We start from the raw sequence: 26,465 nt of genomic DNA, 5'->3' as shown, positions 1-26,465 counted from the left end.
CAGAGGCCTCGTGCATGTCACTAAAATCTGACACCAAATTTTACCAGAATTTGTGACTAACAAAGTGATCTGCCTTGCCTAAGGAAAGTAATTCCTGCAGCACTTCCCAAGGGAAGGGCAGGCCTGCACCCTCTTATCCTAGGGGATGCCAATACCATGGCAAGACGATCACATCCTGAGCAAAAATGTGCCATCCTAATACCCCTCATTTCAGCTGCCACCACATTCTTACACCCTGCTTCCATTCCCAGGTCTCACAGTACTCTAGTCTCTCAGCCAACACATCTGTCACCTCCACCCAAAAATCCTCCTTGACCCCTTTGTCCTTCCTTCTGCAGATGCTGCCTCCAGCCCCAGCATGTGACCACAATTAGATCTCTTCTGTAATTGCCAGCACCCTCTCTGTAGAACAACAGCTCCTGTTCGTATTGGGATGGGGCTGAATGAGTAGTAGTCACCCCCAGGTCCTCCATCCTGACAAAAAAGCAACATGCTTCACACAAAAAACAAGAGGAAGAAAGCATTTTAGATCTCTATCATCTCCCCAGGATCTCTATATACTGTTGATTCTGCCAGCAATTTGCAGTGCCATGTGCCCTTCCAATACTGGATTTACTAAATGCAGCCCAGGCTCAGCTCTTCCTCCATGAGGCGCAGGGTCCACGTGAAATTTTGGGAGCAGATTATTTCCCCCCTCAAATCCAAAGGTGGGGCAAACTACTGGATAACAGCACTCCAAGGCTCCTCTCACTCTCTGGCCAGGGGTGCTCCTGCTGCTTTCCCTCACCAAATCCTGAAGAAAGGAAGCAGCTGGCCAGTATACACCAAAACCTTGAAAAATCACACACACACACACACACACACACACACACCCCCCCCCCTCTCACCACTGGATTAGGGCCACATGGCAAGTCTTCTTCTCAAGAAACACATTTTTCTCAGCAAAAGGGGAAGATTTTATTAATTTAAAAGTTGAAGGGCACAGCAGAGCAGCAGCAGCTGCCACTTTGGGGAGGTTGGCTCGGGCGGGTGCAGTAGCAGCCTCACAGCTCCTCTTCCCCAGAAAGGAGAAGCCCCGTGGCTCTGGGCTCCTGCCAGTTCAGGTTCTTGCAGGAGCCAAAAGGGCAGTCACGGAGAGAGAGCTCGATCATGTGGACTCTTGCCAAGGTGTCCTCTTTCAACCATCTCAGGCAAGCACATCCATGGCAGATCGCCCCGGCGGCTCCCTCCTATGGCTTGCGTGTCTTCTCCGCGGGTCCCTGGGGGTGGCACGGGGAGGGGGAGCATGGTCCTTGCCCTACATCCCAGGGGGACCGTGGAGACATTTGGAAGAGAGGGAATATGTGCCGAAGGTGGCTGTGTGTGGCCAGGAGAAACAGGGCTAGGAAAGGGGGGGAAAAAAAACAGGTTCTCTTTTTCAGGTTAGAAAAATGCTGGTGATGTGGTAAAAGTTTTCCTCCTCCTCTTCCCCTTCTTTCCAAGGGGGAAAAAATTCCTCTATAAAATATAATTTTCACATATAAAATCCTGAAGAAGGTGCATGTAAGGAGCCAGTCCAAACAATGTGCTCAGGTATGCAGGCAAAAAGGGTTTCATCAAAAACAGCTTTGGGAGGGGAAGGAGGAGGTTGGGGGTGTGTGGGATTCCTTGCCAAGGTGGTAATGGGTGGGGATTCAACCTCCCTCTCCTCACAGGTGAGGAATGGAGCAAATACAAAACAAGAACAGATAACAAATGTAGAGCAGACCTAGAGAGAGACAAAACCAGAAATGGTTTAGAAAGATTCCAGGGAGCGTAGAAATGCCATCCCCTCAGCTCCCTGGGGAGATGGCTGGCTGGTGCCCCGCTACAGACCCACTCATCTCAGCACCCATCAGCGAGCACTGGTAGAGCAGGGTGAGCCCCATCCAAGCAAGAAGCAGGAGCACTCTGGACAACAGGATGCCCTCGTTCCTGTCACCCTGCTCGCCCCCATCGGTGGCAGAGATGCCTGCAGGTGAGCTCCAGGAGAGATGGGCTGGGTCTAGTCGGTCCTGCTTTCATGCAGACCTAAAATTATCGTGTTGTGATAGGGAAACCACTTCAAAGGTGAAGGGAGCAGAGCCACTGCCTACACAGGGAAAGTGTAACTTCCCACGCTGTCACCCCAGCCACAGGGCAAAGGCCAGCACTTGCCTGGCTCCCACAGGCAGCCTGGCTGAGCAGTGATTGGTGCTGGCTGCATCAAGAGCACCATGAAAAGGGGGCTGGGGCCCTCGGGAGAACATCAGGAACAACAGGAGGGCCAGCAGTGCCGGCCAAGAGGATGCGAGAAGCAGAGAAGAATGTGTTTAAGCCTTAAGTTTCAAAACTGAGTGGAGCGGGAGAAACTGGCAGCTTCCACGCCCCTGCAGCAGCCAGCCTCAGCCACCTGCACCCACAGGGGACATCCCAGCTTGCCCTGGCTCACCACTACTTGCTGTTGCACAGCGACTCCTTCTCCTGCAGAGCCGCCATGGCCAGGCGCAGGTGCTCCTTCAGCTGCTCGATCTCTCGCTCCGAGCGCACCTTGATGTGATTCAGCTCTGCATAGACATCTTGGTATTTCCCTGAGGCGAATCTCTTGTCCTGCCAGGGGAGGGAGAGGGGTAAGGCAGGTTGCAGGGCTGATTTTAGGGAGGGTGGCAGCAAGGTGAGCCCAGCAGAAGAGTCAGCAGGTGAGGAGGGGAGAGCCAGCCCTGGGTTTGAAGCCCGTCCCAATCTGGACCAGGCAGAAACCATTCAGAAGAGGAGCATGGAGGTATCACTTTGCAAACACCAAGCCAGGGAAGAATGCAGAGACACTGGTCCCACAGCAGCAGGGTTGAGGAGGTGATGTGGGCTTTACCACAGCTCGTGTGCATGTGGGGCAGCCACATGGGAAACATAACCCCACCAGGAATGCAGGCCATTGGGAGAGCTGGGTGCAGCTGCTTATATGGCCAAAAACTAATGTAAGTTATAAACTCCTGGAGCATCACTGAATTCCAAAGCCTCTTTCAGGCTCCCCTTTGGCAGAGGTCTTTGAAAATTCCTCTGAAGGAGCTGCTGCCAGTGGAGGGAGCAGCACACCCAGAAACGGTGCCCAAGGAAACACATCCACTCAGAAAGGGGACAACAAGAGGAAGCAGGATGCCAGGCAGCCTTCATCCAGATTTTCCACTTGCAGAAGGCAGCCTTGTCCATGCTTATGTGTGCATACATCTGGGCAAAGCAGCAGCTAAGTCTCTGTGACTTTTCCCTTGTACAAGGTCGGTCTATGCCAGTCCGTGCTGTTGGAGCTGCTATGTGCTCTGCAGTCAGCAAGGACAAGCAGTACAGGTGACAAGAGGGTTTGTCTCGATCAAACCCAGCCAAACCCTGCTGATATGCAGCCCTGCTGCTTCCCTCCCTTCCCTCTCCTGCTCTCCCCCAGTTGCTCCCAGAAAACACTGACCTTTTGCATCATCTGCAGCTCCTCCCGGAGGCACTGCACCTCCTTCTTTACGTACTGGAGCTCATTCTCCTTCACCCGCAGCAGCACCTGGGCCAGAGAAGGGGGAGAGGAACCAGAGGTGACTCAAGAGCCACCGCCTCGGAAAGGCCGGCAGGCCCTGCCGCAAGCGCGGCGGTGGAAAAGGAAGGAAGGGCCAGAAGGGCTGGGGCAGGAAACGGCGCAAGCAGCCTGAGAGAGCGGCGGAGGAAAGGCTTGCGTTCTGCTTCCTGCACCGCTCCATTCCTCACCCCACCTCCCACTTGCTCCAAGCCAAAGCCATCAAGAGGAGAAGACCCCCGGGACGGGAGGGGATGGAGGCAGCGGGGCAGCCAGGGGGAGCCTCGTACCTCCAGCTCGCAGGAACTCCGCTCGTTGTTGTGCGAAGCGCGGTCCCCAGAGCCCCGCGATGAAATAAAGCTCCGCAGCTTCCCGATCTCATCCGAGAGGCGGGTCTGCAGCTCCTGCAGGCAAAGCCAAAAGACGTCAGAGTAGCCATGGCACAGATCTCTTACTGTCCTGACCACTCCATCTTCATGGCAGCCCTTGTTCAGCTTAGAGACCACGTTGTAACCCCCCGTCCACAGGTAATGGCATCCAGCAGAATACACTCGCCATATATAACACCACAGTTAAGACAGCCTCTAACTCTTAATCTTTTTCTTTCTGATGATACAATCTCAGAAGGGGAGAAATATGAACAAATAAGGGAGCTTTAACAGAGGGGCTGTGCTGTGTGAGGAAGGAACATGCTTCAGTGCTCCTCTCCGCTGGTAGGAAAGCCCTTCTCTTGCCTGATTTTTCTGGAGGAGGTCCTTCCCCTCCCGCTGACAGCGCTCCAATATCTGCTCCCGCTCTTCCGCCTTCTGGGTGAGCTCCCCAATTTCCAGGCACTTTTGGGAATACTGCTCAGAAAGCACCTGCAGTTCCCGCTTCAGTGACTCCACGTCCAACCTGCCGAAGAGGCACCAGCTCATCGCTGCCCCAAAACCCTTGCCAGCTCCTGGCCCCTGGCATTGACTTCCCCCTTGCCGTGGCCAACCTCATGTACAGGAGTACACTCATGTACTCCTGCACATGAGCATGGTGCTTCTTGGAGCCCCGAGCCATGCAGAAGAAATGGAGCAGCTTTCCATAAAGAAATTAGAGGGGAAATAGCTATAGGTGTGAGGGAGGTGCTAAAGGGAAAAGAGTCAAGCAAGGGACAAACCTCCCTGCCCCACAGCTGCAGTAGCCCTGGGAGCCACTACTGGGCACCCACTAGCCCTGAGGAGGGAGCTGGAGAAGTGGCAGGAGGAAAAGCTCAGGGCTAGAGCTGAAAATGGGGTGTGGTAACAGCAGCACAAGGCGGCATCATTGGACAAGAGGACTGAGAGAGATCCTTTCTTACTGGTGCTGCTTCTGGAGGGCTTCTGGGAGTGAGCTGCATTGCTGGAAGCTCCGAGTCCTGCCCAGCTCCTTATTCATCTCCTCCCGGTGGGCTTTCTTCAGTGCCTCAATGGCTGCAGAGGGGGACAATGAGAAATAGGGGATCAGGCTGTGCCAGCTTCATGGAAAACACACCAGAGAACTGGCTAAGCTCTCGCCACTGCAGGCTCCCAGATTCGTCTCTGCAGACTCCCCTTCTTTCTCTTCTTCCCTCGGGGTATTCCCTACCATCTCCATGCTCCAGGATCATCATGCTGCCAAGGGGACTGACACAGGACACTGTGGGAGCTCTCTACCACTTCTTGCCCACCTACAAGAAAGTGCTGGGCCCCTCCCAGCCATCCACAGAAGCATGACCCTGTTTCCTTCAGTATCTTTACCACTCCACCAGCGCCACAGGAGTGAAAGCACCAAAGCTCGTGCTCCAAGGAGCGCCAGCCTCACACCAGTACAGTCCACAGTGTGGCTCCAGATGACTGGGACGACTGGCTTCTGGCAAAAGACATTGGGGAGAGGCAGGAGGGACCCAGCTGAGCAGGGGCACAGCCTGGTGTTTGCTCTGACCTGCTGCCGTTGCCGCTGCCTCCTCTGCCAGGAGCCGCTCCTTCTCCTGCCGCAGCCGCTCCAGCTCCCGCTGGTGGTGCCGCTGCAGCTCCTCCATCACTTGCTGGTGGGATGACTCCATCTCAGCCAGGCTGCGCTCGCAGGCCTCCTGTTGTGAGGAGGAAAGGAGGGCTGAGAGACCAGGAGGGAAGAAAGAAGGGCTTGGGCCAGGACAGGCACCTGGCTGCAAGTCCAGGGACGTTTTGAAAGAAGCAAAACTACTTCTTTCCAGGAGGGTCTTTTCCTTCTGAAAGTGAGGTGGTGCTTTAATCACTGAACACAACCATTTGAAGGGGACACACATCTTTGCAACCCCACTTTGTGCTTTACAGAAGAAGAACGTTCCTCTAGCTCTTAAAACTAAAACAGCAAGACAGGAACAACCCTCTTGGTCCAAGAGCTGGGGATAACATGCCCGACACCACAGTCCCAACCCACTGCCTGGCTGGAAGGGATCAACAGTGAGAACTGCATCTCAGTATCTGCCTTTTAAATGAAGCAGTGTCCCTGGAATCAATGGAAACCGAGCCTCCTCTCCTGAAAAGTGACACCCTGCACTACCCTGTGACACGATGGAGGTTGCCAAAGAGCCCTCCCTACAGCCTAATGATTAGGGATCCTCCTCACACAGCTCTCCCTCCTTTCTGATGGCTCTGAGACCAAGGGAATGGTTCTTTCCATGCTGAGTGCTATGGTTAACTCGAGTCAGAGCAAAGAGCTTCCCCCTCTGGATGCTGGCAGCACCTCCCTGAGCTCTCAGGAAGGATTTGTTCACCAACAAACTGTGCCATTATGATTAATAAGCCTGGGCCTCAAAGACAGCAGAGAGCTAGGAAGTCATCACATCCCCCAACAGCTCCTTGCCATCCCATTCCTTCCCCACTAAGGACTAAGGCTCATACAAAAGACACTGGAACATTCACACTGTTGTGTGAATGCAAACCCTTCCTGGCTACTCCTTTCTGCTGTGATGAGGGAAGCTGGGAAGCTTCACAGAACAACAGAGGAAAAGGTGAAGAATCAGTTTGGTGAACTACCCACAGACCAGCTGCAACCCTTGGCAAACAGAGAGAGCGAATCCTTTGGGGAAAAGCCAAGTTTGGTCTCAGATGTGAAATGCTGAGCAAAGTTATTAGGAAGATAAGGAAGTTCCTCCCCACTGCTTTTGCTTTTCTTTTTGACCATAAAGAGGCCTGTAAGCTATAAATATTAAATCACGATAACACAGAGACTGGTAAGTGTCTGAGCTGAGTGCTACAGGACTTGTGGGTTTCTTTATCTGTGCTAGGTACAGCCAGCCCTGTGGAACAGACTTCACCAGCCCCAACTTCCTGCCCTGCCAACCCCCTCTGCCCCGGTATCTTCCACCACGTAAGGCCCATCCTGAAAGCCCCACTCTATGGTTGAACGGCAGCCTCCACACAGGAAATCCCAGCGGGATGTGACCCTGCTTGTTTTGGATGAGTCCACAAGAGGGGAAAATAAATAAACAAAGAGAAGTGAGAGGATGAAGCATGAGCAAATTCTACTTTGCTGGCTCTCCCACGTGCTGTCCCAGCAAATGAATGGGCTGTGCTGTCAAAGTGACCTCCAGGGCTCGGGCTGTCCCCAGGGACTGACTGACTGCTTTTAACAAGACACCCGGGAGCCCCAGTTAGCAAGAACCACATGTGGTGAGCAGCAAACCACCAGGGAATGACCAGAGGCTCAGCAGGAAGCTGCTGACCCGCTCCTGACCTGGGGGATGGCTCACCCCCACAGCCCGGGACAGCACTGTGCCCACATGCAAAGCACAACACAGATCCTGCACCTCTCCCCAAATTATCCTTCTCTCTCTTTATAACCCTGGCCCCTTTAAGGCCAGACAACATGCACCAGCCTTTATGTAATTAACATTGATTAGAAATGGGCCCAGTTGGGGTCACCATGGCAACCCAATGATTAGCGATACCTGCCCGGCAATAAGCTGCGTGCCAGCATTTCCCAGTTTGGTCCTGGGACCGACCCCCCCAAGGCCCAGTCAGGTCAGGCACTCTACTCACCTGTGAGATGTACCCTCGGGGCACGTGGCTGTCCCCCTGGGATTTTGCTGCCTCCCGAAGGCTCTCATTTCTGGCCTGGCAGGACTCCAGCTGTGCCCGCAGTGACTGGATCTGTGCCAGGGAGGACAGAGAAAGATGGTCAGCCAAGGGTGGAAAAGTGCCACGGACCAATGTGCCACATCCAAACCCTGGGCTTAGGGATGGTGAGGACAACACACGGCCAAAGGAGGCCTCTGCTTCCCCAGCAGCCTGCCAAGAGACCAAACTGGCAAAGCCAGCCCCAGCCTGGTTAGTGCCAGTAAAGAAGGGAGGAGACATTCCAGCTTTCAGTGGTGGATCCATGCCGGAGGAAACCACCACTGCATGGCTTCTTTCAAAGGCAGGTGAAGCCCTTGCAGGCTTGGGAATAGCCAGGAAAGAAAGGCTGTGAACGTGCTCCCATGAAACACGGACTCCACACAAGTAGTGCCACCAAATAAATCATCCTGGACCAAAACATGCTCTGGGGAACCTTTGCAGACACGTGAGAGCTGGCTTCTAGCTTTGCATTAGTAGGTTCCAAAAGCTTCCATGCACTCCAGGAGCCAGAAAGAACAAACATCTCCCTGCACCTCTGCCTTGCTCTTCTGCAGAGCCACAAGTACCACATAAAGGGGCCACCAGAATCCCAGTTTCACAGAGGAGAGGTGCTCTTACCTCCTTTTTCAGCGCCTCATTGGTGTCTCCCTGGCCCCCCTTGCTTTGGTTCAGCAGCGTTGTCAAGGGCACCCGCCGCAAGTCCTTCAAGGGCAGGCGCTCCAGCTCCAGCCACTTCTTCTCTATCTCCTCATTCAGACGGATCCGCTGGTCCTCCGAAAGCGGAGGAGCGGGGAGGTCCTGCTCCCCAGCCTTGTGGGAAGGCTCTCCTGCGGGGCCATCGCTGTTTGGGACCCTGCCATCGGGCGTCTCGAACCATTTCCGCCTCTCCTCTGAACGGACGGCCAGATCCCGCTCCAGCTCCTCGTACTTGGGAGTTCGGTCAGAGATCCTCAAGCTCCCTTTTGTCCTCTGCAGGGACCCCTGATTTCCAGGGTCTTGTGGCAAGGGGGACAGCTCCACATAGTCAAAGGCATGGCGCTGCCCATCTGCCTTCCAGTGACTGCCCTTGGAGTTCCCCTCGGAGCCCGAGCCCGGCCGCTGCTGCTCCTCCGTCCGGAGTGCGCCTTTCTGGGGAACGCAGTTACGGAAGTTCTCCTTGTCACAGTCAGGGAGCCTGAAAGCAGAGCAGGAACTGGTGGACGAGAGGCACCATGTGGGAAAGGATGCCAGCAGAAGCACTGCCAACTGCTCAAGGCTCAGACCCTCACTCAGCCCAGCCTTACAAAACGCCACTCTGAGTGCAGAGCTGCGCCTGTAGCATCCCATCCCCCAGGGAAATGGATTTCTTCAGCAAGGATGCACCCTGGTTCCAGCTATGCTGGTGGAGAAACCAGTCTAAACTAATGTGGTGAGGTAAAAAGAAAGGGAGGCTGTCATCATCATCAGGTTCTCAACCCCTGTCACTGGCTGGTATAACCAAGCCACTTTCAGAAGGAGCAGAGTGCTGGGCTAATCTGGGAGTGGTGAGACTTCCAGAGGGGCCTTCCTTGCGCCTGCCAGTCAGGGTAGAGGGACAGCAAGGGAGAAGAGGACAAGCAGTACTGAGCAGCTCTTACTTGGTGACGTCTGGAGCGCTGACTGGGCGCACATTCTTCCTCAGGGCCTCGATCCAGTTGCGCCGGATGCCAGAGGTCATCGCTGACAGGGTGAAGACGGCATCTTTTGTCTGCAACAGGGAGGTGACAGAGGCCCTCTCAGCACCCAGTAGATGTGCAGCAGCTCCCTCTTGCTCCCTGAGACCCACATACATACACCAGTGCTGGGCTGTTTAGAAAGGCCACCCTCTGTCTCAGGCTCTGGGGACAGGTGGAGGGGTGGGAGGGGTGTTCCAGGGGGATCCTTCATGAGACCCTCTCCAAGCAAAGGCAAAAGAAACCTTGCTGGCACACTGGGCAGAACATGCATTGGTGCAATCCAGCTGCTCAGCTGCCAGGACTCAGGTGCCAGCAGCAGGGCACAGGGAAACCCAGACCATGAAGTGCCCATCCCTGCACACCCACAGAAATACTGTTTCTCATGCTGCCTTAGCAGCCACTTCCTGCTGCTACAACAAATAGCCAAGGACAGAATTGTACTGGGGTCGGGTCCAGGGTACAGGTTGTCACTCCAGGCACGGTCAGCCAGGTTACATCGAGATCTGCAGCGCTCACCACTCCCCCCCCCCCACAGCTGTGGAAAAGTTGCCTTGGCCAACATGTCACTGAGACACTCCTGGCATTTAGCTTGACTCCTGGACTGCCTCCAGTACAGCCTTCAGCCAGCCCTGCAAAGCCTCCTCCTCCTCCTTCCTTCCTCTGAAGGCAGGCAGCCCTGATGTCCCAGAGCACTGCCACCGATGTGTCAGAAAAACAACCTTGGGCCACCGTGCTGGCACAGGATCTGTCCAAATTGCCTCTCAGCATCTCGGCACAGGGAGGGAGCACGCATTCCCACCCCGTGTCCCTCGGCGCTGCCGCTGCGTACACGCGGTGCCGGACACTCACGTGTATCTGGAAGCCGTAGTTGCGCTGCACCGCGAACTCTGTCACATCCGTGCAGGAACGGAGGTCGATTTCTCCGTCAAGGTCATCAGCCTGCAAGCACAGCCACCCGCTAGGACATCAGTGCTCAGCCAGCTTTGAAAAAGGCCACCTCTGCCTTCATCTCACAGCTCCCTGGGATTCAGGCTCAGCTCTTTGAGAACCAGGCTCAGCTCCCCAGCAGAGCATGGCCTCTTCCAACCCAAGGGCCGCCAGCAGCGTGGATGGAGAGCACCCCGGATACCCAGCCACAGGACCAGCCCTTCTCCCCACCTCCCACCACTGACAGTGCCACCAGGCTCTGCCACCCTGCCTTCATCCTCTTCATCACCCCTTGGCAAAGAGCAGCTTGGCACCTCTGCCATCTTTTGGGAGGATATGGTGCTGTTGCTTGTCCCCGGTCGCACCAGAGCTGTGCTCCTCTCCCCCTGGCCAGGAAGGAAGAAAGGGCTGGCGAAAGGCTGGCCATGCTTACCTCCTCTGCGTTTGAGTCCCGGTAATACCTCAGGCTCGAGTCGGTCAGCACGAACCAATGTTTCTTCCACTGCAGGCGCATCGGGCAGGGGGAGGGAAGGGAAAAGACAGGAGGGAAATGGACAGGCAGTTACCAGGGAAAGCGTAGGAACAAGGAGGGACGCTCTGCACTATGACCTCTCCGTCTTCTCTTCCCCCTCCTCCCTCCCAGATCCCCCTCGTGACCCTCAGCTGGGAGAGAGGCACTCGATGAACCTCTGTGTCCACACACAGAGCGAGGCACCTCCACCAAAAGTTTCCTGCTGCCTTTCCCAGCAGGAGAGACCTCAGTAAGCAAAGGGGAAGGAAATCAGCTGGCTCACTGGGGTTCTCCAGCAGCAGGGGATAGGGGAAGAGGCAGACTCTCATCTGAGGCTTACCTCTCCTGGCTCGTCCAGGATGGACATCCATCCCTTCTTGAAATTGAGAAGATCCGGCTGGAAAACAAAACAGAGAATTACTGTCTTGGAGTGGCCCCACAAAAGGGCTTTCCGTGCCAGGGGGTGGAAGGTGAGTCCCTTGTGGCAGAACAAAAATGGGAATAGCCTTTTAGGAAACTCATGGGGCTATGTGACCCTATGGCGAAAGAAAACTGGGCATAGCTCTCAGCAGCAGGCAGTCATTCCTGTAAGAGGAAGCAGCAGATAAGGGAAGAGGTTTAAAAAAAGTAAAGGAAAATATGCAGCAAAGAGATTTCCACAAGGTGCCTCAGAGGTATTTATTCAGAGAGGGGGAGGCAGGGACAAGGAGAGCGGGCACCACCAATAAGGCTTGCCTCAGAGATGGAGAACCAGACACGCCTTGTCCCAACCCTGGCTGTCCTCCCCCCAGAGCTATGTCCCTCTGGTACCTTCACCACCAATCATTTATCAAAAACATAGTAGCTCAGCTCTCACCAAAAATCTACAGGAGGCAATTCAACAGCTGTGAAAACACGCTGACTTTAAACGATGTGCCCCAGGGTAGAGATGAAGTCAGTGCTTGATCCTCTCCCTTCTCCCTCCAAGGTTCAACTCTCTCTGAGATTCTGAGGGTTTTTCTTTTACCCAGCTCTTTCTGCACCCTCCCCCCACAGAGCCTGCCCTCTGCCCAGACACAGCTACAGAAGATAAGGATGAAGAGAATTTCACCCAGATTACCCTGTGCCACAAAGGAGTTTCCACGCGCTCTCTGCCTCCTCCTAACCTCATGTTGCTGGTGCAGCATCCCAACCAGTTTATCTTCTTCCCAAGGTGGAGCACCAGAGAGCTGACTCAGGGGAACCTCTCTCCCTAGCTTTGCCCTCAGCCAAACAGGCTCGAGCTGGTCCCTCCTCCCACCCCTGCTGGCTCCCAGGAAGTTGCACCATCAAAGAATTCAGTCCAACGCCTCTTCACCGATGGAAGTCAATTTGCCAACATGCCCCCTTCTTCAGCAGCCGAACCAGGCAGGAACAGCGCTGGAGAAGTGACACTACCAGAGCTGGACCTCCCAGAGGTCTGCCAGTCCTCTGGAAGCCACCAGCAGTCCCCACGTGTCACAACCACCAGCTGAGACAGGGTTGGGGACAAGTAGGTGACTCAGCAAGCCACCGGCCGCTCCACATCCCCTGAACAAGCCCAGTGGCCGGCCACAGCTGCCCCACAAGCCCAGCTCCCCGGCTGTACAGCCAGGCCAAGCCTTTCCCTGCTTTCATCTCCCTGAGCTGCTGCTCCTGGGTTACACCCAAGGTTATGGGGCGGCAAGAGCCGAGTATGTGCCGGCCCACCCTGGCGCTCTGGCGATTGGTTCAAGAAGGAGCAAGGAGTCCTGCCAAGGGGAGGTCACCGCCTGCTACAGCTTCGGGCCTGGCCAGAAGTATCCGGCAGTCCTGAGCTCCCTGGGAAGGGAGGGAAACCAGAGCAAAAGGACGTGGGGGGGCTCCCGAACCTCACCTCCTGCTGAGGTGACAGGCACTGCTGGCAGCAAGGAGACGAGGGAGATTTATGCATCCCACATCAACCCAGATTTGTGGTGGCTCAACTGCTGCCCTGAGAAAGCACCCCAAAAATTAATTCTTTCTCTGTGGCAGCAGCTCCACCCTTTTTCCCGTTATTCCTTCCAGTCCGGTGACTTAAGCTCCAGCTCTGAATCCAGAGTGGGGAGAGGGAAGGAAAGGACACAAAACATCAAAGTACAACCACTCCCCTCCTGGGACGCACGTGCGCTCAGCAGAAGACAGAGAGATGGGCAGGCTCCGTGGAGGCAGAAAGACAAAACAGGGAGAGAGTGGGGCTGTTGTACAGGTCAGCTGGGTCTCATCTTATTGAGGATTTACAATCCCAAAGCACTAGGTGCCAAAATAATGAATATTATTAACAGGATGCATGCCGCGGGAAAAACTGCCACGAAGTCCTGCCAGAACTGCTGCCCCCAATGCAATGCTGGGGCCAGAAAATCCCCCTGGAGGGCTTTTCCCAAGCAGGCAAACTGCAGAGGGCTTCTGCTTTCCCTGCCAGCCCTAGACACGGAGCTGCAGCTGTAGAATTGTCTTTGAACTATTCTTGTCATAGCAGGGTCAGTACCATAGGCTGAGGCCTCAGTTGGTACACAAAGTGCTTAAAGCCACTTTTCTTCCCCTCCCCACAAGCAAATCCAGTTTCCTCACCCAGCATAAAAAGCTCAGGATACCGACAGAGAAGAGCGGGGGGTTCAAACAGAACCCCTCATCCAGAGGAAATGGCCCAGCAGTGGGAGGAGGAAACATCCAGGAAAGCCGAGCTGCTGGGAGAGATCCGGGTCCCAGAGATGCAATGATGTGGCAGGATGCACCCCCGGCAAAACGCTCGGGGCTGCAGATGGCTTGGGAGGTGGTGGCAGTGATTTTTGCCCGGTTGCATCAGAGTTTTATGTCCAGCCCCACTGCTGGCCAGCTATAGAGGCACTGGAGGGGGTCTCAGGTGGCTGGGGACGTAGGTGATACCTGGAAAGACTGGCTTGCAAGAGCAGGTTAAGGAGCGGCAGCTGCCTGCTCTGGTTGAAGAAGGGCTACAGGGAAGGTGATAACAGTCTGTAAGTATCCGAAGAATGTAAACACCAAAGAAGGAAAAGGGACAGGGTGGGAGCAAAGGAATGGCTCCTGGGTGGTACTGAGGCGCCAGGATGGAGAAGTGGAGGAGAAGAGGCTGCGGAAGGCTGAGAAAGAGCAGGATAGTCAGATGTGTCCTTTCATCACCAGCCTTTGTCATCACCGTGCCTCTCGCTCTTCCCAAAAGCTCCTCAGCACTGCAGGTTCTGGGGCACTCTTCCTCTCACCTCCGGGAGATGGTGCAAGGGGCTCTCAAGCCTCCCGGAAAACACAATGTCTCCTCTCCTCTTAAAAGGGAACCCTCTTCAGAAGGCGTGGGCCCCAGGCCAAAACACAAAGCAAAGCCGCTCCAGCTCACTTGGGTGAAAGCAGAATCACTCTCAGGCTGGAGCACGCATGCAGCTCCCGAACCTACACGTGCAGCTGTGAGAGGAGCCAGCGGGCGATGGTCTGTCCCTTTCCCACCGCCCCCGTGCCAAGCGCCGGCGGGCACAGCCCAGCCTGGCACCTCCATCAGCCCGCTCGCCGGCGGGCACAGCCCAGCCTGGCACCTCCATCGGCCCGCTCGCCGGCGGGCACAGCCCAGCCTGGCACCTCCATCAGCCCGCTCGCCGGCGGGCACAGCCCAGCCTGGCACCTCCATCAGCCCGCTCGCCGGCGGGCACAGCCCAGCCTGGCACCTCCATCAGCCCGCTCGCGGCCGGCAGCCGCCTGTGCCAGGGAAGGTTCGCCCCAGGGCCGGGATGCTCCCTGCCCCAAACCGCGTCTGTTTCCCACAGGGAGCAGGAGCTCCCCACGCCCGCCCGGGGGGACAGCGATTTCCCGTCCGACTGCGGCCGTAGGTGCGGTGAGCTGGCCTGGCCTCAGCCCGGTCCACGCTCACGCTCATCGGCGTGGGGTGGTGCCCACCGGGGCAGAAGCGGCCGGGGGAGCTCTGGAGGGACCCCGGCGGTGATGGGCAAGGGAACCAAGGAAGAACCGCCACAGCCTCCAGTCCCGGGGCCAGAGTCCCCCAGGGAGCGGCGGCTCCAGAGACCCCCGGGCGCAGGGACCCCCGGAGGCGGCGGCTGACAGCTGGGGTCCCCCGCCCCCTCCCAGCCCCGGGCCGTCCCCCGGGCACCGCAGGAGGAATCCCCGCCATCATCGCCGGCCAAGCCCCGAACCCCGAGTCCCCACTCACCGTCATGGCGGGGGCGCCGCGGCCGGCGGGGCCGGGGCCGGGGCCGGGGCCGGGGCCGGGGCCGGGGCCGGGGCCGGGGCCGGGGTCGCGGCGGGGCCGGGCGCTGGCAGCCAGGGCGGCGGGGCGGCTTCAGCGCCCGGGCGGCTTCCGCGGCCCCACCATGCCCGCTCCGCCGCCCGCCCCGCGATCCCGCGCGCCTCTTGCCTTTTTCCTTTTTTTTTTCCAAAAGAAAAAAAAAAAAAAAAAAAAAAAAAAAAAAGGAAAAGGAAAGGAGGCGGGGGGGAAAGAAAACCACCCCAAAAAACTTTTCTTTCCTCCCCCCAGAACTTCCTGGGAGGACCCGGGCAGGCCAATGGCAGCCGCCGCCGCCGCCCCGACCGCCCGCAGCCAATGGAGCCGCCGGGGCGGGCGAGGCCGCCGGTCCGCACGGAAAGAAAGGGGCGGCGGCCCCGGGCGCTGGGGACGGGACGGGACGGGGGCGATGCTGGGGCTGAGCCGTGTCCTCTTCCCGCCCCGCTGTCCCGGGAAAGGTGAAGCCCTGGGAGGGACGGGTTCAGCCCTTCCCCGGGAAGGGACTGCCAGGAGCCCAGCTGTTACCCGGGCAGGGTTTGCTCTCAGGCTGGGATTTCTCAGCAGTGCACACAATGGAGCGCTCGCCTTGGCTCCTGGGGCTCCTCGGTTTTATCCGACCAACTGAACCTCTCTGGGCTCGTGGCATGGGATGGTAGGAGGCCATGGGGAGAGTCCCGGTGCCCCTGGAAAGCCACGCCAGCCGGCCTCACTCAGGAAAGGGAACTGCTAGAGAGGGTCCCAAAGGAAAAGGGGAGAGGGACTGTACATCACAAAATGCCAGGCTCTACTGTGCAATCACACTCAGGTGATGCTTCTTGCTGCAAGGCAAAGGAAAGGTGCCAGAGCTCAGTGCTGAGGAAACCTGGCACAGCTGGGGAGATGTGGCCCAGTTGTACAGGGTGAGTTCAGGGCTTTGGGCTCCTCTCTGGCCTGATGCAGGGAAGTGAGGGAAAGGACGTCACCCGTTTCGAGTTTCAGAGGCCTTTGACAGCCTCTTTCCTGGCTGCAGTTTGTCCTTGCATAAAGAACAAAGCCAGGTCCTAGCAGAGGATGACCTGGCTGAGATGAGTGATGTGCACAGAGGGGGACAGAGGCAGGAACTCGTGTGCAGCTGCCAGCTACATGGGCTCCTGGAACACTTTCTGCAGCCCTCCATAGCTGCTGCAATGTCATTTTGCAGGAATACCAACACAATAAACTGTATCTTCTTTCACACCACTAAAGCTCACTTCATCTCTGTAAAACCCTCTGTGCCGTCACAGCACTGGCCAATAATAAAGCAAAGGAAAGCAGCTGTACTGGGATTTTAGTCCCAGGTCCACTGTTTGCCCTTGTCTGGCTTTATCAAAAGGCTCTGTGCCTCAGTTTCCCCACCTGAGAAACGGGTGAAGGACAAAGGAAGGGGAGTGCAAGTGAGCACAGCGTTCAGGACATCGTGGGAAGGCAGCACCATCCTGGACCTGCTCAGGTCAAGTGCTGAAGAGCTAGGTCCTGCCCACAGTGACCCCCAGAGAAGGGCAGCTGCCCTTCCTCACAATTCCCAGGGCCTGGCCCCTACCTTGTTGTGCTTCTTACTGGCATTCAAATGTGGCTGTGGGCTTCCTGAGGAGCCAGTGCTGCTTTGCTGTGGGAAGGTGCTTCCACCCAGCTGGGGCTGCAGGGGAGAAAGCAGGAGCTGAAGCCATTGGGGTTTAGTCCTCACCTCAGTGTCCCAGATCCAAGCATCCATCTCCTGGCGTGGGCCAGGGAAGAAAACATCTTCCCTCCTCCCAGTGCCAGGCAGGCAGTACAGTTTCCCTGGAGAAGCAGAGGATCCGAGGGAATCAGGGTGCACAGATTTGCAACCCAGGGGACCCACCCAATCTGTGCTTGCCAGTTTTAGGCCTTGCAGGGTCCCCATCACCTCTGGCTCCTGCCCTACTCACATGGTAAATGAGAAGACTCTTGTTCCCCCAGTCAGTTTCCAATGGCTTCTCAGGGTTGTGTGTATCTCGTGTGTGCTCAGGACCCTTCCAGTCCTCCTCCAGATGCTGTGCTGGACTCTCAGGCCTTATCCAGCTATCATCCGACCGTAGTCCCACATCCAGACACCTAGCAGGGCTTTTCCAGTCCCTTTCCAGCTGGCGCATCACATTCGTGTGGCACACGGGCATCTCTTGGCGCTTCCAGTCCTTCTCCCGCACCTGTGTGTGGTGGGCATCCCCCCGGCCCCTCCAGTCCTGCTCCAGAGGTCGTGTTGGGCTTGTGGGGCGCAGGGGCTTGCCTCGGCCTTTGCAGTCACTGCTGGTGCCCTTTCCAGGTTGGGAGGATGTCAGCTTTTCCCGGAGGCTCTGCCAGCTGCCTTCCGGTGGCTTCCTGGGCCCTGCAAGGTGCAGCGGCTCCCCCGGCTTCCCTCGCTGCCTCTCTGCCCCCCGCACCAAGCTGGGAGGGGAGATCTCCTTTTGGCTTTTCCTTGTGCTCTCTGTACGCCTCCCAGGACTGAGGGCCCACGGTGATGGCCCTGCCCGGCTCAGCCTGACGCTCTCTGAGCCCTTCCCAGCACCTGCGGAGTGCAGGGAGTCCCCTCGGCTTTTCTTCTCCAGTGCTTGCCGTGTACCCCCTGCTTGCCAGGTGGCTCGGCCCCTGTCCGAGCTTGGGGGGCGGGCAGGCTCCCCTCGGCTTCTCCAGCTTTTCTCAGTGCGACAGGGAGGGTTCAGGGGCTCCCCTGCTCTCCTCTCCGACCTGCGGGCTGGGCTTGCAGAGCGTGGGCTCCGGCTGCCTCTCTCCAGCAGCCAGCCAGGGCTGGCAGGGCGTGGGGAGTCCCCCCGGCTCCTGCCGGCCTTCTCGGGGTGCCGAGCTGGGCTGGGGGAACGCCGGGGCTCCTTGGGGGCTCTGCCGCGCTGCTCGAGCTGCCAGGAGAGTCGCTGACCCTGGGTCACGGGGGAGAGAGAGCAGGGAGGCCTCTTAAAAAAGTGCCAATAAGCAGATCAAGATGGGATTAGGGCTGGCAGGTGATTTGGTTAAATGGTTCCCTAGAGAGCGGTAGCATTCCTGTGCATGGAGCCAGTCCATACTGTAGAGAAGCCTCTCTGCACCCAAAGGGTGAAAGGGCTGCTGAATTTTAAGAGCCAAGGGTCCCAATCCATGACAGAGGGAGAGCTGGGATTAAAGGGAAGAGGGAGAAGAGGAATGAAAGAGAGAAGCACGTGGCAGAAGTAGAGGAAAATGTGACAGGAAAAAGCAACTCGGCTTGCAGGGTTGGGATGAGGTCCTGCTGTGCAGCCAAGCCTCACCTCCCTGGGCAGGTTGGGGCTGGACCGCCTTCGAGTCAGGTGGCCTTTGCTGGGTGGCACCGGCGTCTTGCCATCGAGCCGGTCCACACGGCCCTCCTCCAGAGCCTGGAAGGCCTCCAGCGTCTCTGATTTCCTGTGGGCACACACAGTTGGTCCAGCTGCTGCCCTGCGCAGCTTGGACGCAGAGCCCCGGCAAACCCTGCTCCACCTTATCCTGACCCCACAGATCTCCACCTGCCCCAGATGCTGTGTGTGCCATAGCCTCTCCCTGTCCCCGTCAACCACCTCAGCTTTCATGTCCTGCTGCCTCACCCATGTCTTCTTCACACTATTCCTCAAGCTTCCCTCCTCATCTTTACATCCCACCCACTTGCCCAGGATCCTTTCCCAGTCCCTCTTTATGTCCCCTCCTGCCCTGTGCTACCAGCCCTGGAGTCGCTCTTGCTCCTCCAGCTAAAGCCTAAACAGCCGCTGGGTACTTTTTGGCATCCCCCATCATTCCCTGAGTGGCTCCTGCAGTGAATGTGGAATCCCTGGGGAACTACTGATGCTGGGATTGGGGAGCACCTCTTTCCTTCCCCTTTTACTGTGGGGAGCCCTGCTTTGCAGCACGTCCTGCAGCTTCCAGGAGGCTGTGAGGATGAGGAAGGTAGGCTGCTCCCTTCTAGCAGTGCAGCTTAGCTCCACCTTTCCAACAGCGTCAGCTGCCTGTGTGCCACAATGGAGGAGGCTCTGAGCCTAGACCCAACCCTTCCTTTGAGGGAAATTTAAGTACAGCTGAAAGCTGAGCTCTGCCATCTAGCCCTGCCTTCCCCCTGAAACATGGTGAGTCAGGGGTGGGGGCCCCCCAACAGCACAGAAGGGCAATCCCCTGCCTCTGATCACTGTGGAGTCCCATTACTTCTCACCTGCGTTCGCATCCAAATATCCTCTCCACCTCCACTCGGCCAGGGCTGAGTGTCCGGGAGCCATAGCGGTCAACAGCATCCCGCTGGCTGAGGCGCTTGGGCTTGGGCAGGTCAGCCAGCACCGTGTACTCCTGCCTCTCCAGCCCGCGCCGTCCCTCTGCACCCCCTCCGCCGGAGTGCCCGTGGGACTCCCGAGCCTGTGGGCCAGGGAGGCGCCCACCGCCGCCCAGCAGGTCACTGCGGGCCGGCGGGGAGCCGGCTGGGGCACGCGGCAGGGTGGATGACCAGGGAGGGTCAGTTTTTCGGTGCTTTGGCCAGCTCTCCTCAGGCTTCTGGCTGGCAGGACGGCGCTCTGGGACGGGGAGAAGGCCGTTACTGGGGGAGGCGCGAGCGACGCGGGATGCCACCACGTCCACGGCAAAGCAGGTCTTCGGAGGAGAGCTAGAAATGGTCCAGGAGGGCAGAGATAAAACCCAGACTCCCTCGAGGGGGGCTGGGAGCACTGGAACACAGCACTTCGAGCCGAGGGCATGCCAAACCATGCAGATAGAGAGCACCCGAGATGCCCGCGGTTCACAGTCAAGCACACACACAGATGGACTCTCACACAGTGCCCATGGATGTGTTGAACACTTCCTGGGGCCAGAACTAGATAAAGAGACGTTAAATCTAAACAGAGATCTGCCTTGAACCTCAGAGACCCCTGGGTGGAAAGCAAACCAGAACCAGGATCTCACACAGGGGCAAACCAAGAGTACCTGCTTTCAGTGGACAGATTTCTTTCCTAAAGTCCTGGGCTTCAGTTCTCACCCAGGATCCAGAGGGAACAGGCTGAGCCCACCTGGGTCTGTCTGCCTGTGGAGCTTGTGACCGCACCTCCTCCTTACGGCCCAAGTAGCTCATCATGTCCCGCTTGCCCGATCCCAAAGTGTTGTCCCACAAGCGGGTCATTTCCCCTTCCTGGGAGACAAGACAGGGCAGATCTCTGCAATGGGGACTAGTAGCTTTTGTGGGCTGGAAAGAGGTAAGAGTACATATGAAAACTTACAGCCTGTTCAGCCCAAAGCTGCTGGTAAGAAGGAACCAGAAGAGGAGCTGTGGGAGTATAAGATGATGCCAGACCAAGGATGGCAAGAAACAACATACAAAAGTCCACATGGGAGTATCCAAGAGCAAATCTCATGATCTCTTTAGGGGGAGAGCCTCCTTTGTGGGGACTAAGAGTCTCAGCTGATCCCCCCTTGCATCTCAGGACCTTAGAATCATAGAATATCTCAAGTTTTAAGGGACTCATAAGGATCATCAAATCCACCTCCCTGCACATGATGGGCTCCTTCTTCCATCTGCCTGAGGCAGGAGAGCCAGAGGGGCAAATTCAACATGTCTGTTATCCCAGGAACCTGCTGAATGGGCCCAGCAAAAGTGGCATTGCAGGGCCAAGGGAGCTGGGGAGACCAAAATAACCCAAACCACAAGAGATCCCCATCTCACCCTGGCAAGCGTGGAGTTGGCTTCGGCACAGGCGCTGGGGTCGGTGCCAGTTTCTCTGTGCTCACCCTCAGCTCCGGGGCTGAGTGGGGGATATCGCCTGCTCTCGTGCCAGCTGTGGGGCAGGGAGAGAGGACAGCTGGGGGTCAGCACAGCCCGCAGAGCTCGGGGGCGAGTGACAGCACTGGCAGCCCAAGCCACACTGACTCACTCTCTGCTGGATGGGCAGAGGCTGGCAGAGTGGTGGTCCTGAGACCACCAGCCTTGCTCTGGAGGGAATGAGGATGAAGGAGACTCTTTCAGGGGCCCCCTGACCTCTCCAGGGACAGCCCAGAGGAATGGTCAGAAGGCATGGCATGGGGATTTCTCAGTCCTTTTTCCCAGGCACCAGCATGCAGAGCATCAGGGAAAAGGCAGCTGATTTCCTCTGCTTGGCTTCCCGCTCCCCCTCCTCCGTTCTTCCCACCGAAGGGGCTTGCTGGAGCAGCAGGGCTCCCGGCCGGTACTCACCGCTCCGCACCCTCCGCCGGGCCCACACACACGTATACCTCGCACTGCGGGGCTAAAATATGGAGCGAGTCCCAGGGCTCCCCTGGGGCTGTGTCGCTGCAGGCATCGCGCCCTGTGACCGCCGTGGCATGATCCTGCGAGGAAGAAGGGGTGCAATGGTGCTGTCAGCGTGCCAAGGATGAGGATGAAGGCTGCCCCTTGGAAATGCCTGCTTCTTCTACCTCCTCGGAGAGCAGCCTGGCCTTCAGAGCTCTTGATATCTCTCCCAGCCCACCATTGAGATTTTCCTCTTACATCAAGAGGCCATAGAGGCCCAGCACGCTCCTATTTGGTGCTGAAGGTTGCAGACATCCCAGAGACTGCATGTGTGGATGAGGGCTCAGGGAAACGGCCCCCCTGTGTTGGCACTGACCAGCTCAGGGAGAGGCAGTGGAGTCAAGAGGAAGGATGATTTTTGCAGAAAAGGCTGTAGTCCCAGCCTCTGCCTGTCTCTGTCAGGGCTTGCAGGCGTCTCAGCATCCTCCCTGAGCCCCGTTACCTGCAGGGCTTATGAGCAGCAGTGGGGGAGGCTCCCGGGAGCCGGCTGTCTGCACCGCCTTCCCTCCAGCGTCTCGCCCGCACCAGGATTCGCTCAGAGGTGACAGCTCTGAGCAGATCGAGGGTGAAGGGCTGAGGTAACCTTAGAGGGCCCAAGGCCAGTAGGAGAGGGGGAGAGGGTGAGAAAGAGAGAGGGAGGCTCATTACTATTTCATCATCCCTGGCCAGTTGCTCCTGGAGGACGTCAAACAACACGAAACCCGCTGTGAACATGAAACCAGCTGTCGCCCAGTCAGAGACAGCCAAGTAGCTTGTGTGTCCAGCTCTGTCCCAAAAGATCGTGTTGGGTCAAGGTATCTGGAGCCCAAAACCCCATGAGATTTATCCCTTTCCTGCCTTCTCCTCCGGGAACAGCTTGCTGAAGCTGCCTCAGGGACAGAACCGAGCCCTGGCTCCAAGCCAACAGCTGAGGCCACAGGGAATCGACCAGGACCATATTTAAGGTGAGGCAAAGCTGTAAACACCAGCAAGCATCAAGCAGAGATTAATACAGGGTGGGTCCCTGCTCTGCCAGTCTCCAATTCCCTCCGTGTCGCTTTGCATCTGCAATGCCCCTGCTTTCCCTTCCAGGGTCTATCAAGCCCCTTGTATCCAGTATCCAACACTTCTTTGCTAAACTTGGTTCCTGGCTTTGGTCTGGCACAAGTAAATGAAGCATTCCTATGCCTGGAAAGAAACCTCTCTGCCCATAGAGGTTTTTCCCCACCAAGAAATTTAGAAATCCTGGCTGATCCTTTGTTTTAGGGATCTTTATCTCTAAAAAGACAGGTGGGGTCAGGGTGTAGACCAAAGAGGCCCCTATTGAAGTGTCCATAGCCTGCAGGTGGGATGGAGGAGCTCACCTGGATAGAATGCTGATGAGCCCCTGCGGCTCGGAAACAGTGCTGGCACAGGCTCTTTGCAAATATGTTGGCTTCAAAGTTCATGCAAGGCATGTCATCCACTGAACCAGACATTGTGCATAGCAGAGACGAAGATCTTTGGCTGATGGGCTATTGGCAGGGGCCAGCCAGGAGAAAAAGGAGGAAGAAACAGCAGCAGCAGAAGCTGTGGAAGAGGAATGTTATTTTCAGAGTGAAGTTTGCTGCTCCCAACTGTCAATACTGGAATCAAAGGGAACCCCAAGTACAAGGTGATCCATAAAAAAGACAAGTAATAAAAGAATGCGCTCTAGCAGGGACCTCTTTTGGAAGGGGCACTGCACCCTGAAATGACTGCTGACACCCTTCAATTTGGGAGGCCTTGTGAATGGAGGGAATGATGCACAAGTCCTGCTACTTTGATAGAAATGTTCTTTCCCTCTTAAAAGGCACAGAAACTAAGTCTTACTTCTTAATTACGTTGGTCATAAAGGGATGCAGCTTAGGAAACTTGGAAACCCACTGAAACTCTGTCTAAACTTGTTAATCCTACTAAAATTTTGAGACCTGTAGGACAGTGGACTGCAAAACTGTGAAGGGTAACAAGCATTGCTAGCACGACAACTGGACTCCACACTTCTGGATTTTTGCGAGCATCCTGCTCACCATCACCTCCTCTGTCCTGCAGGGTTTGAGAGTGAGTCCTCGGACTTGAGGATGTGATCTGAGCTGGGAGGGCTCTGTCTAATTTGCTTGGAGAAGGCACAAACAGAAGGACAGGAAATCAGACCAGCATCTGAGATGTGAACGTGCCACTGGTGCCCTAAATATGGTCATTGGAGTCAGAGCAGCTGATCAAGGCTATGGGTGCTCCCCAAAACAACCAAGGCCAAACGTCAATGCAAAAAACAAAGCTAGAATTTTTGATTGTCACTGCACTCATTTTCAGAACAGCAAGTTGCACTAGGTGCCAGCCTTGCAGCATCCTTCCTCACACTAGGGCATGTCTGCTTGAATTGTTCACACAAAATGCTTCACGGGAGCCTAAGCACTTCCCTGCCAGGGATGCAGCACAAAACACGCCAACATCGCCGCCCACCACTGCCCATGGACTGCCCCCCGTGGCTGGAGCCCCTGCTACCCCACTCCCTGATGGGCAAATCATTACTCCCCACATCCCTCGGGGCCTACTGTCAGGATAATGCTGTGATCCCCAGGGCCTCTAGCATGGATGCACGCATGCAGCCGGCCGTGCTCTGTGCTCCCAGTCCCTCCCAGTGTCCCCAGTACCTCAGTTTCCCTACGGCTCCCAGCACGTCTCCGCCCGCCGAGCTCCCCCCTCAATGAAGCTCGCCGTGGGAACCGCGGGGAGCGATGCCCCGCCCCCTCCCCTCTGATTGGCTGCCTCCGGGCAGCGATTTGAATACCGCCTCCTGAGTGGCTGGCGGCGGCGCGCGGCCGTGGCGCCCAGGCGCGCGGGCTCGCACGTGCAGCGGGCGGCGATGGAGCGGCCGGGCCGGACCCGGGCCCAATGGAGCGGCTCAGGCTCCTTCCCTTCCCTTCCTTCGGCTGCAGCTCCCCAGGCACCGCCTCACCGCCTGCCCCCTGTGCTCCCCGGAGCCAGCGCCACAAGACCGAGCTATCCCGAAGCCGAAACTGATGCCAAAGCAGCGGACTTACCCGCGAGCACTGAGAGAGCGGAACGACGCCGTGTCCCGGCACGGATCCAACAGGGGATCGTGCTTGCCCACAGCACTCAGAGGTTTGTCCAGCGTGGGCTTTACCTACCAAGCACGAACCCTGCCTGACCCTCCCTATTTCTAGCATCTGTCCTCCACTGCTCCTTCTACAATTCAAACTCCTTCTCTTCCCGATGCTGGTGACAGTTACAAAAAGCTCAATTTTACTTTTTGTTTAGTCATTAAGTGCAGTCTGCAGTCCACTCCTCAAACCTTATCTACCCCACACAACCCATTATTCAGCTGCCTTTTAGTCCCCGAAAGTTCTCATCACTGTCCCAGTAACTTTTTTTCTCGAGTTCATTTCTGGAACACAGTGCTGGAAGCAGCAGTGTGACTGTACTGAGTACAGCCTTGAGCTTGGTACACACTACAGGAGTAGTAACTACAGTGCACTGATTATCACACAGCTCATGCACACGCTGCAGCCATTCCTCCTCTTTGCTGCACTCCAGTTTTCCCCCAGCTGTCTCATCTTTTTGGCTCCCAGGCTGCTTTTGATCCTCTGTAATCCCAATTAGATTTTTGTGTGTGCACGTGTGCGGAATCGCAGTCTAGCCAGTGAAAGCCATCATGCATGGCAACCCCAGTGTGGCAGCCCATGTCAAAGCCCTGCATCTCTGTGCGAGCCTGGGCCACGTGCACAGCAATGTGCAGGTGCCCGAGGTGACCTAGCTGCAGAGCCACGCGTGAAATGCCTGTGGAAAAGGGGGTTCACAGGGAGCTGCTGGTCTCTGCTTTCATTTTATGGAGCAGCAACTCCATAAATGTGCACTAGCACATTTGATTTTTGCAAGTACCTTACATTTTGCAAGCACCTTATATTTGAAAGCAGCCTTCTGAGCAGCTAAGGGAAGAAAAAAAAAAAACACCAAAATGCTCAAATCCATCTTGAAAACAAGAGGAAGCAGCAAAGAATAATTTTAAGCCAAAGTCTGGTATGAACTGTGATGTGTCTGGCAAACACTTCACTCACTAACTTGTGTGTGAAAACTCATATCCTCATTTCAATATATTCAGGGGTAGCCTGACAGTATACCCTGTGCATAACAAAAACAGCAGGCTAGGGCTGAGTCAGTAATTCACATTACGAATAAAGTTTTAATCAATCAAATGGAGAAATCAATAGCGTAGTGAACAATCCTGATGGCTAATGCTGTATAGGATTTAACAGTTCTGTTCTCAGTTTTTCCATACACTTTTTTGGTTTGTTTCTGTTTTGTTTTTTTTTTAAAATTTGAAAACTCATTTTCTAGCAGGAGCTGAAAGATTTCAGAGCGTGGAAGGGGCTGTTGGAGACTTCAGCTGATACTTGAGAAAGGCTCAAAAATGTTATTAGGCCAGGGAAACAGCAAACACTTAAAAGTGAGATTCTTCCAGATCACCTGGCAGCAAAATGACAAGAACTGAAGTCACTCTTAACACCGCATCCGGAGAACAATTAGGTCATCCAGCTGTGTCCCAGCTACCATGCCAGGCTGCCTGCAGGCTGGAGAAGCCAACTGATCCATATTTCACACTCTACACTCCAGCAGATTTCTCAAACAGATAGTACACTTCTTTTACAGTGGCCATCCCAGCTCCAGAGCGAACTCCTTGGGTAAGGAAGCAGGCAGGTCACCGTCTGTTCACGGTCACCCAAGGCACTATGTCCTGGAGAGAAGGAAAAGCTACTGTATGATCTAGACCAAGGATGTCACCCTGTCCTCCAGCTTTGAGTTGCAGTCCCCTTGGTGTGACACACCTATCCAAACAGAATTTCCCTCTCCTTCCCCCCTTCATCCCTCTCAAACCCACCAAGCACAGAATGCTCTAGAGCATTAACTCCCAAACCAGAACAAGAAATAATTTAGGCTCCACACATCATACCTCTTGGATACTTTGGCTGAGATCCAGTTCAGCACAGCACTTTTGGCCTTGCCTGAGTTGTGTTTTTACAGCTCTGAAACACCCAAGAACCCCAGGTGAGACAGGTGGATAGGTAAGGTCACCCATTAAATCCCATGACCTTTCTGGAGGGGCCTTTAAGGCAGTGTTTGAGAACTATTTTGGAGGTGAGA

The 26,465-nt window shown here is 56.1% G+C and overlaps 1 protein-coding gene and 1 long non-coding RNA gene across 5 annotated transcripts; both read right to left on the bottom strand.

Annotated features, from left to right (window-relative positions):
• Nucleotides 1-932: 932 nt before the first annotated feature.
• TRIOBP (TRIO and F-actin binding protein) lies at nucleotides 933-24,005 on the bottom strand. 4 transcript variants are annotated; one of them, XM_086887428.1, is made up of 22 exons: nucleotides 23,957-24,005; nucleotides 22,649-22,853; nucleotides 21,210-21,343; nucleotides 20,703-20,814; nucleotides 19,970-20,171; nucleotides 19,212-19,563; nucleotides 18,304-18,436; nucleotides 16,957-17,940; nucleotides 16,590-16,685; nucleotides 11,114-11,170; nucleotides 10,696-10,764; nucleotides 10,185-10,274; nucleotides 9,258-9,367; nucleotides 8,260-8,815; nucleotides 7,564-7,674; nucleotides 5,483-5,630; nucleotides 4,881-4,992; nucleotides 4,285-4,444; nucleotides 3,841-3,954; nucleotides 3,455-3,541; nucleotides 2,450-2,607; nucleotides 933-1,747 (listed from the first exon to the last, which is right to left on the bottom strand). In XM_086887428.1, exons 2-21 carry the CDS (start codon nucleotides 22,760-22,762, stop codon nucleotides 2,452-2,454), a joined length of 3,897 nt encoding a protein of 1,298 aa, XP_086743554.1. In that variant the 5' UTR covers nucleotides 22,763-22,853; nucleotides 23,957-24,005; the 3' UTR covers nucleotides 933-1,747; nucleotides 2,450-2,451. The 4 variants fall into 4 exon arrangements, with proteins under 4 accessions (XP_086743554.1, XP_086743551.1, XP_086743553.1 ...); XM_086887425.1 differs by lacking the exons at nucleotides 19,970-20,171; nucleotides 20,703-20,814 and having other exon boundaries at nucleotides 19,212-19,652; XM_086887427.1 differs by lacking the exons at nucleotides 16,590-16,685; nucleotides 16,957-17,940; nucleotides 18,304-18,436; ... (4 more) ...; nucleotides 22,649-22,853; nucleotides 23,957-24,005 and adding an exon at nucleotides 14,960-15,041.
• A 1,367-nt stretch (nucleotides 24,006-25,372) lies between these two features.
• On the bottom strand, nucleotides 25,373-26,357 carry LOC147653532 (uncharacterized). The gene is made up of 2 exons (XR_015286403.1): nucleotides 26,275-26,357; nucleotides 25,373-26,058 (listed from the first exon to the last, which is right to left on the bottom strand). It is a non-coding gene; the product is annotated as an uncharacterized LOC147653532 (long non-coding RNA).
• Nucleotides 26,358-26,465: the final 108 nt, after the last annotated feature.

Source organism: Cyanistes caeruleus, chromosome 4, assembly GCF_971803275.1.
Source record: "Cyanistes caeruleus chromosome 4, bCyaCae1.hap1.1, whole genome shotgun sequence".
In the NCBI taxonomy this organism is placed as follows: Eukaryota; Metazoa; Chordata; class Aves; order Passeriformes; family Paridae; genus Cyanistes; species Cyanistes caeruleus.
The sequence above is the reverse complement of the archived record's forward strand: the minus strand, read 5'-3'. Positions and strand labels throughout refer to the sequence as shown.

What these genes read in the sequence shown, in the direction of transcription:
- TRIOBP (XM_086887428.1), bottom strand. Translation starts at nt 22,762, where the DNA reads ATGTCTGGTTCAGTGGATGACATGCCTTGCATGAACTTTGAAGCCAAC. An exon ending in ATATTTGGATGCGAACGCAG is followed by an intron (nt 18,437 to 19,211) that starts GTGAGAAGTAAT and finishes GTGTGCCCACAG; the next exon opens with GAAATCAGAGACGCTGGAGG. An exon ending in GCCCTCCAGAAGCAGCACCA is followed by an intron (nt 4,445 to 4,880) that starts GTAAGAAAGGAT and finishes CCTCTTCGGCAG; the next exon opens with GTTGGACGTGGAGTCACTGA.